The sequence below is a fragment of the Hydra vulgaris genome, chromosome 06 (genome assembly GCF_038396675.1).
Source record: "Hydra vulgaris chromosome 06, alternate assembly HydraT2T_AEP".
NCBI lineage: Eukaryota > Metazoa > Cnidaria > Hydrozoa > Anthoathecata > Hydridae > Hydra > Hydra vulgaris.
The window spans coordinates 35,189,847-35,202,632 of NC_088925.1; the positions used below are offsets into that span (position 1 = coordinate 35,189,847).

The 12,786-nt window shown below is 26.6% G+C and overlaps 1 protein-coding gene across 3 annotated transcripts in view; it reads left to right on the forward strand.

Annotated features, from left to right (window-relative positions):
* The window catches only part of LOC101238859 (uncharacterized), a 35,372-nt gene that overhangs the window by 21,345 nt on the left and 1,241 nt on the right, over positions 1-12,786 (forward strand). For all 3 annotated transcript variants that reach the window (XM_065799958.1, XM_065799959.1, XM_065799960.1), the window contains 12 exons: positions 2-2,296; positions 2,511-2,579; positions 3,803-3,923; positions 6,719-6,871; positions 6,958-7,042; positions 8,093-8,210; positions 9,019-9,068; positions 9,151-9,262; positions 9,338-9,669; positions 11,610-11,638; positions 11,731-11,801; positions 12,675-12,725. In XM_065799958.1, coding sequence (XP_065656030.1) covers positions 2-2,296; positions 2,511-2,579; positions 3,803-3,923; positions 6,719-6,871; positions 6,958-7,042; positions 8,093-8,210; positions 9,019-9,068; positions 9,151-9,262; positions 9,338-9,669; positions 11,610-11,638; positions 11,731-11,801; positions 12,675-12,725 — 3,486 coding nt within the window. The remainder of the gene's footprint in view (position 1; positions 2,297-2,510; positions 2,580-3,802; positions 3,924-6,718; positions 6,872-6,957; positions 7,043-8,092; positions 8,211-9,018; positions 9,069-9,150; positions 9,263-9,337; positions 9,670-11,609; positions 11,639-11,730; positions 11,802-12,674; positions 12,726-12,786) is intronic.

A 12,786-nucleotide genomic window follows, 5' to 3' on the forward strand; every position in this document is an offset into this window, starting at 1 on the left:
GGTTCAACTTCTTTCGTCAACATCTATTCACACTCCAGATTTGACAACAGCCTCCATAATTGATAGGCTCCTTCAACATACAGTAGAAGATACTTATGGAAGTAAACCTCCTACATCGTTTGGTACTGTTTTGAATTTGCAAAAAGATGATTCAACTAGTCTTGTTAGACCTAAGCAAAAAGTAAATAATGCAGAACCTGTTGCTAGTAAAGGAAGTATTCCAGAAGATCAATTAAAATCCTACTTAAAAAACATGGGTTTGTCGGCTTTGCTTAGCAAGTCTAACAAATTAGATCTTTTATCTTTATACAAAATGCTTTCTTCAGAAGTGAGCAGGGATGACAAGGCTAAAGCACAAAAAACACATGGTTCAAGTAGTATTAAATATCCGAATCCGAAAATTGAAAAAGAATTTTATCCTGGTATGTCTTTTGAAACTTTTCCAGGAGTATTAGATGCAAAAAAATATAAAGGTATATCTGAACAATCAGAAATGATTGCTGCACATCACAAGGTTAATCCTCAAGAAATTGTAAATTCACATAAGCAAGTCACATTGTGGAGTCCTCCAAAGCCTATTGGTGACATAGGTGCTGAATCTCCATTCATGCATCCAGAAAAAAAAAATCAGCCATTAAAAGAGTCTAATGATATTTATAAACCTTCATCTTCACCTCATAACTTTTTTCATCATCCTGCGGTTATTGAACGCATTGACTATGAACCAAATATAAATCTTATACCTCCAAAAAATATTCAAATCAATGACAACAGAGTACTTACCTCTGAAGATTTGATGAACCTTACACCAGAAGAGCTTCATGAAACAATAACTACAATGCAAAAGAATCAGTTTAAAAATGTAAAGTATTCTAATGAAAAGCCTATGAAAAAGTCGGATAATTTGAACAACCTCGCTTCTTATTTTACAAACAACCAAATGCAACCAAATGGAATACCGATGTTTCAGAGTAGAAGAGATGAACCCAGTTATCCTCCTCTGGATGAAATAAATGTCTCTAATGTTTTTCAACATAGCATTAAAAAAAGAAATTCTAAAGACACTAAATTTGATCATGTTTTATCATTAATAAAAAGAAAACTTATAGAAAACACTGAAAATGAAAATTATTCCAAGTATAAACATCGTGTTAAACGAGATATTGATTCTTTTGTGTTGGAGTCCTTAGGTGAGCCAGAATTACCTGATGGAATGACTAAGCTTTATGGAACAGCAACTTTGACAGAAATACCACTTTCAAAGAATAGTTATGACGATTTTGGAGTTACCAGAAGTGAGTTTCCGATCATTGATAAATCTGTTGTCCAAAAGAGAGGTTCTAAAAAGTTATACAAGTTGCCTTCAGCTAAGAAAAATTTTACCAGTTATAAAAAAACAATTGAAAAACCAATAATTGTTGACCTCCCAACAGGTCAAATTATTAACAATCATTCAAATAAGCCATCGCATAAAAATTTTCTTTCAGTTGAAAATATGAGCAATGAAAAAAATAAAGAAATAAAACTCAGTACTCTTCAAGTAAATGATAATAATAAAGTAACAAGTTCCAGCTCAGTTACTCTGCAACTTTCAAACCCAAACTCGCTTTCTCCAGTAAACTCGCTTTCTCCAGTAAACTCGCTTTCTCCGGTTAATTTTGATAGTCAAAAAAATAATTTTACATTAAACTCTGTGAAACTAACTTCATCAGTAAATATAAAATGTACACAAGGACATAAAGATTGTACAGAAAACATCTCTAGTTTTCCTGAATCCAAAATAATAGAAGAAACGCAAGTCAATGAATCTTTGCCAATTTCTTCAGCAAAAGAACCCGAGCGTTTTACAACCCCAAAAACAACTTCAGCTGCTTTGAAACAAACAACAAAACAACCTACTACCATAAAAATAACAACACCAATGGTTCCTACAGCTGACCCTTACAAGCAAGAAATAGATGAAACTGACTTACCTTCTAATATAATTTTAACAACTCTGCAGCCAATCCTAAACATTTCAAAAACTTTGATTTCTATAACTGCATTAGAAACAAACCACAAACCTGAGATCACCATTACTGTTTTAAATAAAACTGAGAATGAGCCTATTAAACCAGTGGAAACACCAAAAATTAACAAAGAAGAAAGTGATTTAATTTTTTCATATGATAAAGATGATGGTGGGGACAGAGCTCCAATGTTTGGAGGAGACATTTTGATGACCATAAGTATTGCTGAAGAGATATTAAAGTATATGCAAGAACAGTTTTATCAGGCAACTCTTCAAGAAGTTGAGGTAGTAACATCTAAATTATTTTTTTTTGAAAAAAAATAAGAAAATGTTATACTATGTAATATTTAAATTTTTAAGTGAATAATAAAAAAATATATAAAATAAAAAAATAGTATAAAAAAATAATATAAGATATAATATAAAATATAATAATAAAAAATAATATTAGATATTATAAGAAAAAAAGGTATGATAGTAGTAATTAAATATTTTTCAGGAATTTTTGCAAGCTGCTAGTGCTTTGATTGATGAAAATAACGAAAATGAATGGAAAAATGCTATGAAAGTAAGTATTTAGTTAAAATAAAGTACAATCAGTTTTTATAAGTAGAGTCTATTTAGGTATGCTATTTACGTAGGAAAAGTTTTTTTTTTTTCAGTTAGGCCCTTCATTTTTAGTGAAGTAGTAATAATTCTTAACAGGGACCCATAAATTGGTCCCTTTTAAAAACTTTTATGTGATTATAAAAAAGGATGTGATTATTAAAAAGAATGTAGCAAACTGCAGTTATTGAGTGTTGAGAGTAGCTAGTCTTTAACAATACTTAAGAGGCTTGAGATGAGATACAAGCTTAGTGCCTCTTTCTTGTACTGCTTCAAGGATGTCAATGTTACTGAAATAATATGGGTTATATGTAAAAAAGCAAAACTCGAGATGTGGGCATAGATAAGTTGTATAGAAAGGAAATTTTATACAAAAGCTGTTGATATTCTAATAGTGGAAAGTTCTTTTCAGCATACCTAGTGCAGTGTTAGCATTGGTAACTGCATTTGCAACTTCATTTTATCACTTCAGTTAGTTATTGATGATAATGCCAAGGTTACGCTCAGAGCTGTTCTTGTCAAGCCAGTGGTTGTTACCACAAAGATTTTTAATTTCCACCATAAATGGCCATTAAGAAAAATAATAATTGGTCATTCATGGTGAAGATTATGTGCAATCTGGGTAGTTCATCAATAAAAGCAGTGTTAAAGCTGTTGTTAACTCTTTTGTTAAAGAACATAGCTTTAAAATTTTCTATGTTAGAACTTATGCAACAGGTGTTGACTGATTTGACTAGGTGGTCAAGGATCTCTAACCAATCTGAGAATTAGTCACCATATGCAAATCTTTGACTCCGGCCAGTTAAGAAGGCTGCTATCCATCTACAGGTGCTTGTGTCAAACCTATACATACAAGTGACTAACCTTATCAAAAGCTTTAGCCAAATTCAAAAAAATCACAACCTCTAAATGAGATTCGAAGGCCTTTGAGATAATATTAAGGGTAGTAACAAAATAAACTTTCAACAAAGAAGGTTTTGATAAAGTTGCAGAAATCTCAATTTTTTAAATTTTAAGAAAGTATTTATATATATAAACACTTTTTTAACTGTTTTTTCTATTGACTCAATTTCAAGCAAATTTTTTTTTTTAAGTAACCAAATAACTATATTATGGTATCTCAAAAAAGTTTAATATAATTAATGTATTATGCTTTTTAAATATATTGAGCATTTTTTTATTTAGTTAAAAGAAGAAAAAGACATTTTGATGGGATTTGTAAGTACAGTTGAAACATATGGGAAAAGAACTTCACAGGTTTTTGTGCATTATAATGTGAAGCAGCCCATTATAACAAAAAATATAAGTTAGTATTGTTGAATTTTAATTTTTATAAATATATTTCTCTGGTAGCAAATATTTATATAAACAAAAAATGATGAGTAGTATAAATCTTTTATAAATAAAATAAATAAAAAATAAATAGTTTTTAAATTATTTAAAAGTTTAATAGTCTCTTTAAGAAAAATTCCACTTTTAGAGTTTTATGTTTTATTTTAAATTTTTTAATTTTATGTTTTATTTTAAGCCATAATATAATAAACAAGAGCAAGAAACTTCAAGTGGGGTGAAGAATGTGTCCGTACATTCCCCTAAGATTTTTCTATATATAACAAAGAAAATTTTCTTTGCTATATATAGAAAATTTTAAAGTACAATTAAATTCTAAGCATAAACACTACAAAACTTGATTTTTTACATATTTCTGTATTTTCTTACAATTTATATATTTTCTTACAATTTCTGAGAATATTGATCTTTTGAAAATAGTAAAAAAATGCAGATTCAGAAAAGTTTTTTAGCATTCTCATGCATTTAGCTAATCTTTTTAACAATTATGACAATATTTTTAAAATTATGTCCATATATACAATATTAAAACTGACTCTTTAGCTTCAGATGCCCAATCTATTTATTTATGTTCTAAATGCCCAAACCACCTTAATTTTTTTAACTCCTAAACTTAAATTATCCTACTTGACTCATCCTATCGGATCATATTATCATCCATTCACTATTCCAAATCTCTGTCTAAATCATTCACTATTCCAAATCTCTGTCTAAGATTGCATATTTTATAAAATGCATCTCTCTTAACATCAGAGCTAATTTCAAATCACTTTAGAGCAAGTCTTAAGTCAAGTTTCAAGTCACTGAGATAAAGTCTCAAATCAAGTCTCAAGTCACTCATTAACATGTCAAACCTCAAGTCAAGTCATATTAAAACCAAAGATTCCGATGCCAGTGATGGCTTCATTCAAGCAGTTAAATTGCAATTATAAAATACAGCATGGCCATGATATTGATTATAAGTTTATACTTTATTAAAGTAATACTTCAAAGCTGTAAAAGTAAAATAAATCTTCTGTAATATAGTACATAAGAAGTCATAAAACACAATACAGTAACATAAAACTACATAATCTGTTTAGCCTATTTACTGAAATTCTCATTCGTTCATTCATTTTAAACAAAGATTTTCAGAAACTGTTATAGTGATTTATCTGTGTTACATTTTCAAAACACTAACTGACATACTGTCAAAATGTAAACTTGCATGCTTAGGGTTCATAACCAGGCCATCCTGACTGAATTCTTCCACTGAGGACTGCTTGCAGGCACCACAAAAACATATATGGCTGCACTTTGGAGGATTAGTAAATTTTACCCATGCATTTTCTAAAATTGGAGACAATCTATGTCTAGAGTGACACCTATGTCTAGGGTGTCCCCAGTAGTGTCTCAAGTCAAGTCATGGGTGTGACATTTCACTGTCATACATTATAGCACTCTAGATGCATGTTGTACATAACTTTTCTTTATTCTTTAATAATGCTTTTAGAAGTAAAAAAATTTCTGAAATTGAACTTAGCCCAGGAACATCTTACTTTTGCCAATAATCTATCTGATCTACCATGATCTCCATGATAAGAATAAGAAAACTTACTTTCTTACAAACACTTTATCTTTCTTCTACTATTTTTCTTTTTTCTTCTACTATTTTTCTTTTTTGGCTTTTCTGAATTTAACAAAAGTATATTTTCTGCACTTAAAAATAATATTAGGAGCAACAATATTAAGAGTACCTCTACCAGTGGTACTCTTAATACTGATATTTGAGTATTAATTCTTCCTTCTCTACAGTTAAGCATGAATTTAACTCTACAATTAAGCATATAGTATAACTCCAATGACATCGCTCATCTTTTTCAATGACAAATTGTTTTTTATTACATTTTAATACATAGTTATGACAGCTGTTAACAGGCATTGAACACCTAAATTCCTAACAGCCACCACATGACCTCTCATGGTATTTTAAAAAAATCTTTTTGAGCTCCAAAATGCATCTATCTTTTTTTCTATTTCAAAAATATTTTGAACTTGTCTTGTCAAAAGATACAATAAACTTTGTATCTTTTGTTTACTTTACTGGCCTAAAACTAAACACAAAGTTAGTAATATTTTTATCATTATTATCTGGTCAAGCAACTTTATGCCTTGATATGAACCACATTCTGGTGTGATTCTGCCACCTTTATAAATCTTTCCAACTTTCCAACTATTTGGAATTTTACCTTTATGTACATTAAAACCACACAAGTGTAGAAATTAAACTTTATTAAAACCACACAAGTGCAAACATTAAACTTTATTAAAATAAAAAAGTAAAAAAGAAGATGAAATTTGAACCAATTTAAGTTTCTATTGAATACAAACTAGTAATAAATATAGTAAATAAGTTTGCCTTTAGGTTTTTCTTCATCCCATATTTACTCTTTTTTTTTTTTTTAAATTCTTATTTAATCTTATTTACCTTTTTGTGTCTTGAATTTTAATTAGAAAGTTTTAAATAAAGTAATAATTTTAATAATAATAGTAATAATAATAAAAATTATAAATTAATTAAAATTTTATAATAGTTACTCAAACCTTTTTGTTTTTGCTCTTGTGTACAACAAAATTTATTTTATTATATAATGAACAAAATAAACTAAAGTATTTGAATACAAATTACAAATTACAAAGCAAATAAATAAAAATTATAAAATAATAAAAGATTAAATAATACAAAGAGTCATGAAAATTTCTTTTTTACAGTTTTGCAAGTTCGAGTTGTCCTTGTTGAAGAACTGATGGAAAAAGCAAACAATGCAGTTGTTTTTCCAGAGTATCAAGATGAAAGATTAGCAAAGTGTTGCTCTGGAGTAGAAAAAATATCATTACCAGCATCTGTAATTATTGATAGATATGGTAATTTATTGTTTAGTTTTTAACCATAAATTAGATTTTTATTCATCAATTATTATTTTTTAACTAATTACTAAAATTATTTTTAGAGCGATCAAAGAGCATAACATTTGTGTTTTTCAAAGTGAAAAATATTGCATTTTTGCAGCGTACATCAAGAGAAAATGAAGATAGGTATTGATTATTTTTATTTTACAAATTTTTAATTTAATATAAAAGTATATTTTTCTATTAATATCAAGTTAATATAAAAACTAAAAGAGTTGATTGAATTTAAAAAAGTTAAAAAATTGTAATAAAACTATTGTTTTAAAAATTGCTGGTTAACATTCACAAATAATCATTTACGTTACTTAATTATAATTATGAACAACCAGTTAATTTGATGAACAGATAAAAAAAACTTACTGGTAAAATGTTTGATCTAATGAACATTTTACCAGTATTACCTTTTCTTTTTTTTTACCAGTATTAACTTTTTTTCTTTTCTTCGAGAAGAAAAGAAAAAATTATTTATTAATAAATTATTATATTTATTTTAAGTTTAATACCCATGATTCCACTCTTGTGTGGTTTGTATGTGTTTCCATAATGCCGTGTTTAAATATGACATTACAGAATAGTGGCAGCAGTCTTTTTTTTTAACCGGATTTTTAAACCGGATTAACTCATAATATTCAACCTTGATTTGCTTGAGTTACTCATTTGTATGAGTTCCTCAACCTCCTTCTCCTCCTATCCTTACCCACAATTTCGGGTTTTATATTAAAGTTGTTTTTTTTTCTCCTATGTAAGTTGTCTTCTCCTTGGCTGAAGAACTTCGCCTGCCTCAACCTCACTTCATACATAGAATCAGTTTAATGTTATGACCAGAACCTATGGATAAATCTTTTGATGTATGTACACATCGCTTTATAAATACCTGTAAAAATAAAAATAAGGAAAAAAAAAAGAACAATCAAAAAATATATTTATTTATGCAAACTCTCACTCTATATAGAAATATATTAAAGATTAATCATTATTGTTTTTGCAGTTTTGTTAAAAGTTAAACAGTATAAATTTTCAAAATCAAAAATTACAGATTTTTTTTTTTTTCATATAATAATTTTTGCATATATAAATTTTTATGGTTTTTTCTTTTTTCTGGATATAAATGTTTTTTATTGTTACAATTTAGATGACAATTTTTGTTAAATACCTATTTTAATTATTTAATTTTAGTGAAATCTCAAATGAAAAATCTATCAAAGTTGCATCACAGCTTCTTTCTCTAAGTCTAAGTCCACCTCTTGAAGAAGAATTTAAAGAACCAGTGTCAATAACTTTTGCAAATGACGATGTAAAATTTCATAAATTATAATTATCTATATAATTTATTTGTTTTATAGTATATTTATAGAATGGTATATCTTATAGTTTGTTATTAATTTAAATATAGGTTTTGAAAATTGAAATTATATTATTGTTAAAAATAGTAAAATATTGTTATTAAAAGTAAACATAAATTTTTTAAAAAGTTAAGATAATATGTTCGGTTAAAAGTATTTAATAATATTTAAAAACTTGTTAATAAAATTAGATGATAAAATTGAAAATGTCACTGAATTTTCATAAAATAAAATTGAAAATGTCACTGAATTAGCTTATAATATTGTAAGTAATAACATTAATTTATAGTTACATACATATATATATATATATATATATATATATATATATATATATATATATATATATATATATATATATCTGTGTGTGTGTGTGTGTGTGTGTGTGTGTGTGTGTGTGTGTGTGTGTGTGTGTGTGTGTGTGTGTGTGTGTGTGTGTGTGTCTGTATGTATATATATATATATATAATATATATATTTTTTATATAATTTATAGTCACACACATGTATATATATATATATATATATATATATATATATATATATATATATATATATATATTAATTTATAGTTAAATATAATATAATATATATAAATATGATATATATCATATATGAATAATAGTAATAAAAAAAAAACATTTATTTTAACTATGTTAGCATTTTTATGTCAGCATTCTTTTATAAATATCATGTCATTATTTGCAAATTATTGTTTCATTTGAAACTCATTTGTTATCTTTTGTTGTTTTGGTATAGCTTTCTCAAGGTAACCTTCCACATGATTGTGCATATTGGAACTCAACTAGGTAAAAAAATTAAATTCTTTTTCTTAGATTTACATACAAAGTTTTAAAGTGTCATCTCTAAAATGAAGTTATTTAATTCTAGGAATAGTTGGGAAGACAATGGTTGTGATGTTACTTTTACCAATGCTTCTATAACAACTTGTCAATGCTATCATTTGACTACATTTTCAGTACTTGTTGATACCTCTCGCCAGGTATGTTTTAATATTAATAAAATTTTTTTGAATGATTGAATGTGCCAAAAAATGAATGATGTACTTTTTAAAAAGGTTTCTACGACAACAGAAATACCTGAAATCATATCAGAAACTCCTCCTCCTGAAGTTCAAATCAATAATGAAAAATCAGATGAGTTTGTGGATAAATTTATACCAGTTCATGTTGAAAGCTCAACCACTGCACCAACTACAACTACTGTTACAACAACAACAACACCTACTACAACAACCACTGTAGAAACTACAACAAGTCAACCATCGTTTGGAAGTCAAAAACAAACAGGAAAAAATAAAAATTGGCTCATCATTATTTTGATTATTTTAATAGCTTTGCTTCTTCTAATTCTTTGCATATGTTGCATATGTATCTGCTACAGAAGAAGGTGAGATGTTTATATAGTTAATAAAAATGATTAAAATTAATAATTTATTCAAATTTAATAAGATTGCTCTGCATTACTTTTAAGAGTAATTGCTTTTGAATTGCTTTTTTTACAACTAATACATCATGACCTTATTCAAGGAGATCAAGCCCCTGCTATTTAAAAATACTTATTCAAGGAGATCAAACCTCTGCTATTTAAAAATACATATTCAAGGAGATTAAGCCTCTGCTATTTAAATTCAAATCAAATTACATGTATTCTGAAAATAATTGTTGATATCTTGTATATTTACATGCAGTACTAGTATGTTGATATCTTGATATATTTACATGCAGTACTAGTATATTTCAATATATATATTTACATATAAAAAATAGAATACAGAAGTAATAGTTTATAAACTTGAAAACCTGTTGCACAGTCCGGTAGCATTGACAAGTTATTAAAATAATTTGTCAATGCTACTGGACTGTGCGACAGGTTTTCAAGTGTCTTGTCTGTCTTTTCATATTCTGTTAAGATTTAAGATGTTGGCAAAGTGCTTTGCATTGGCTTAATATAATTGTAATTGGTTGTACCCAGTAGCTAATTAGCTAGTACCCAGTAGCTAAATAGCTAGTATCCAGTAGCTAAGAGGTTTTCTAGCTCAAAGCTTAAGTAAAAAAACAATTTTTCCAACTTTCATTTCTTTAAAATAAAATAAATGTAGCCTCCTCCTCCAAAAATCCCTACATAAGTACATACACAGCAATTATTTATTTAAAAGATTCGATAGTGTGAAAAACAATACATATAAAATACAAACATTTAAAATATAAATATAATTAAAATTTATAATATAAAATATAATTAAAATTTAAAATATACATTTAAAATACAAACATTAAAATACAAACATTTAAAATATAAATATAATTAAAATTTATAATATAAAATATAATTAAAATTTAAAATATACATTTAAAATACAAACATTAAAATACAAACATTTAAAATATAAATATAATTAAAAATTATAATATAAAATATAATTAAAATTTAAAATATACATTTAAAATACAAACATTAAAATACAAACATTTAAACTTTTTGTTTTATTTACTTCTTATTTAAAATACCCCTTGGTAAATTTTTATTTTACAAACTTTTATTATAATTGTGAATTTAAGTTCAACATTATTTCATTATTTTTAGATTAAATAATTGACTGAAATAAGAAAACCAACGTTATCTTTGGCACATATTTTTACTTTGTAAAATCTTATCTGTCTATATTTTTATATTGTCTAAACATTATGCCACCTTACTTTCTTAACTCAACTGTATTATAATAAGTATATTATTTGTTGATAACAAAAAAGTTGATTACATATAAATATAAAAGCTATCAACTTTTTTGTTATTGAGGATAAAAGTGAAATATCTGTTTAAATAATAATCCTATTGGAGATTTTGTGGCTTGGAGAATTGCCCCTCAACAACCAAAGATTTGTGTTTTAGGAATAAAGGGTTGAAAAACAAGTTGTTTCTTCTTTTCCATTTAAGGATGCTACTTTAATGTAGTAGACATTCTAGGATACTACATTGAAGGATGATGACTTTCACTAAATGCTAATATGCTGTTTAGTTTACCAAGTTAAACACGGTGCTACTATGAATATAGTTTGATTATATCTCAAAACCTCTCTTACATTAAACACACACTCTGCCACTGCACTCTCTTTAATTTTGAATAAAACAGCGTAAAATAAGCTTCTTTAACATTAAAAAAAAAATTGTAAAACATTCAAAGAGACTATAATGTTTGTGTAACAGTATGACTAAATTAAACAGGTTATGGTAAATTGTTTAACAGTACTAGATCTTTAAACGCCTGATTACTGTATTCAAGTTAAGAAAATCATTAAATTATTTAAAAACTACTTTTTCGTGTTTAGGAAAATTAAAAAGGAGGAAGAATCTGCAGGTAGTGATTTGTCAAATTATAATTTGCAGAATAAAAATTTTTTTTATTTTGTGTAATAATTAAAGTTTGAAAAAAATTGTCTGTTTGTGCAGTTGTTGAAGAAGATCAGCACCAAAGTAGCGAAGGAACTAGGAGTCTTATTGATAAAGCTGATGAAGACGAGGTAAGCTAGCTATTTGCAATAAATTGTATTTGATTTTGTATACTGTTATTATTATTAATTGTTTATTAAAGTAATTTATTTATTTTTAATAAAACTTTGTTTTTTTTATCTTATTGATATATTTAAAGTAATGCGTTCTTAAAATGCAGGAAAGAACAGAAAACATACTTAGGTATACAAATAATTACAGATATCTGACATTTTAAATAGATACACAAGAAAAAAGATTTTGAAGGTTAGCAAGAGAAGTATGAATAGCAAAAATATATAGAAAGTTGTCAAAATAAACGTTTATAGAAAGTTATTTGTCAAAATAAACGTTTATAAAAAGTTATTTGTCAAAAACTAGCTAATACTAATGTATGTATAAATAATAATTTATTCGCGGCTTTCTCTAGTCTGTCTGCCTGATCAGGGAAAGCATGAAAAAGATGAGAATTCATACGTCTGCAAATAAATCAGGGAATAATCAGTTGAAAAATCAAGGAGAACTCAGAGAAAATGGTTCTTCATCAAACTTATATCAAAATAACTCTTCATCAAAGTGATTTTTGTCTGTTGTATATCAAACGAGTTTTATTCGGCAGATTGATTTCTTAACTTCTCTTGACACTTTGAATGTATATTGTGTTAATATTTATACATTATCAATTGAAGAGCGTTTTTTCTAAAAGAATTAAAGTCGAATTTTTCTGAAGTTTGAGTATCTTTAACTTGAAATAGGAAAAACATGTAGAAGATCAGAAAAATATCAGGGAAATTGATCTTAAAATATTGGCAGACACCCGGCGGAAAACAATGCTATATGTTGCTATATGTTTTGTAATACAACAAAGCCAAACACTTTTGTATTTTAATGTTCAATATTTTTAGGGGCCAAAGAAAGGAATTGTTAAATCAGGAAGCACGACGACATCAAGAAGTGTATGTTTTATGATTTTATTTTGTATAATTTTCTCTATTTTTGGGTTATTATTTTTCTATT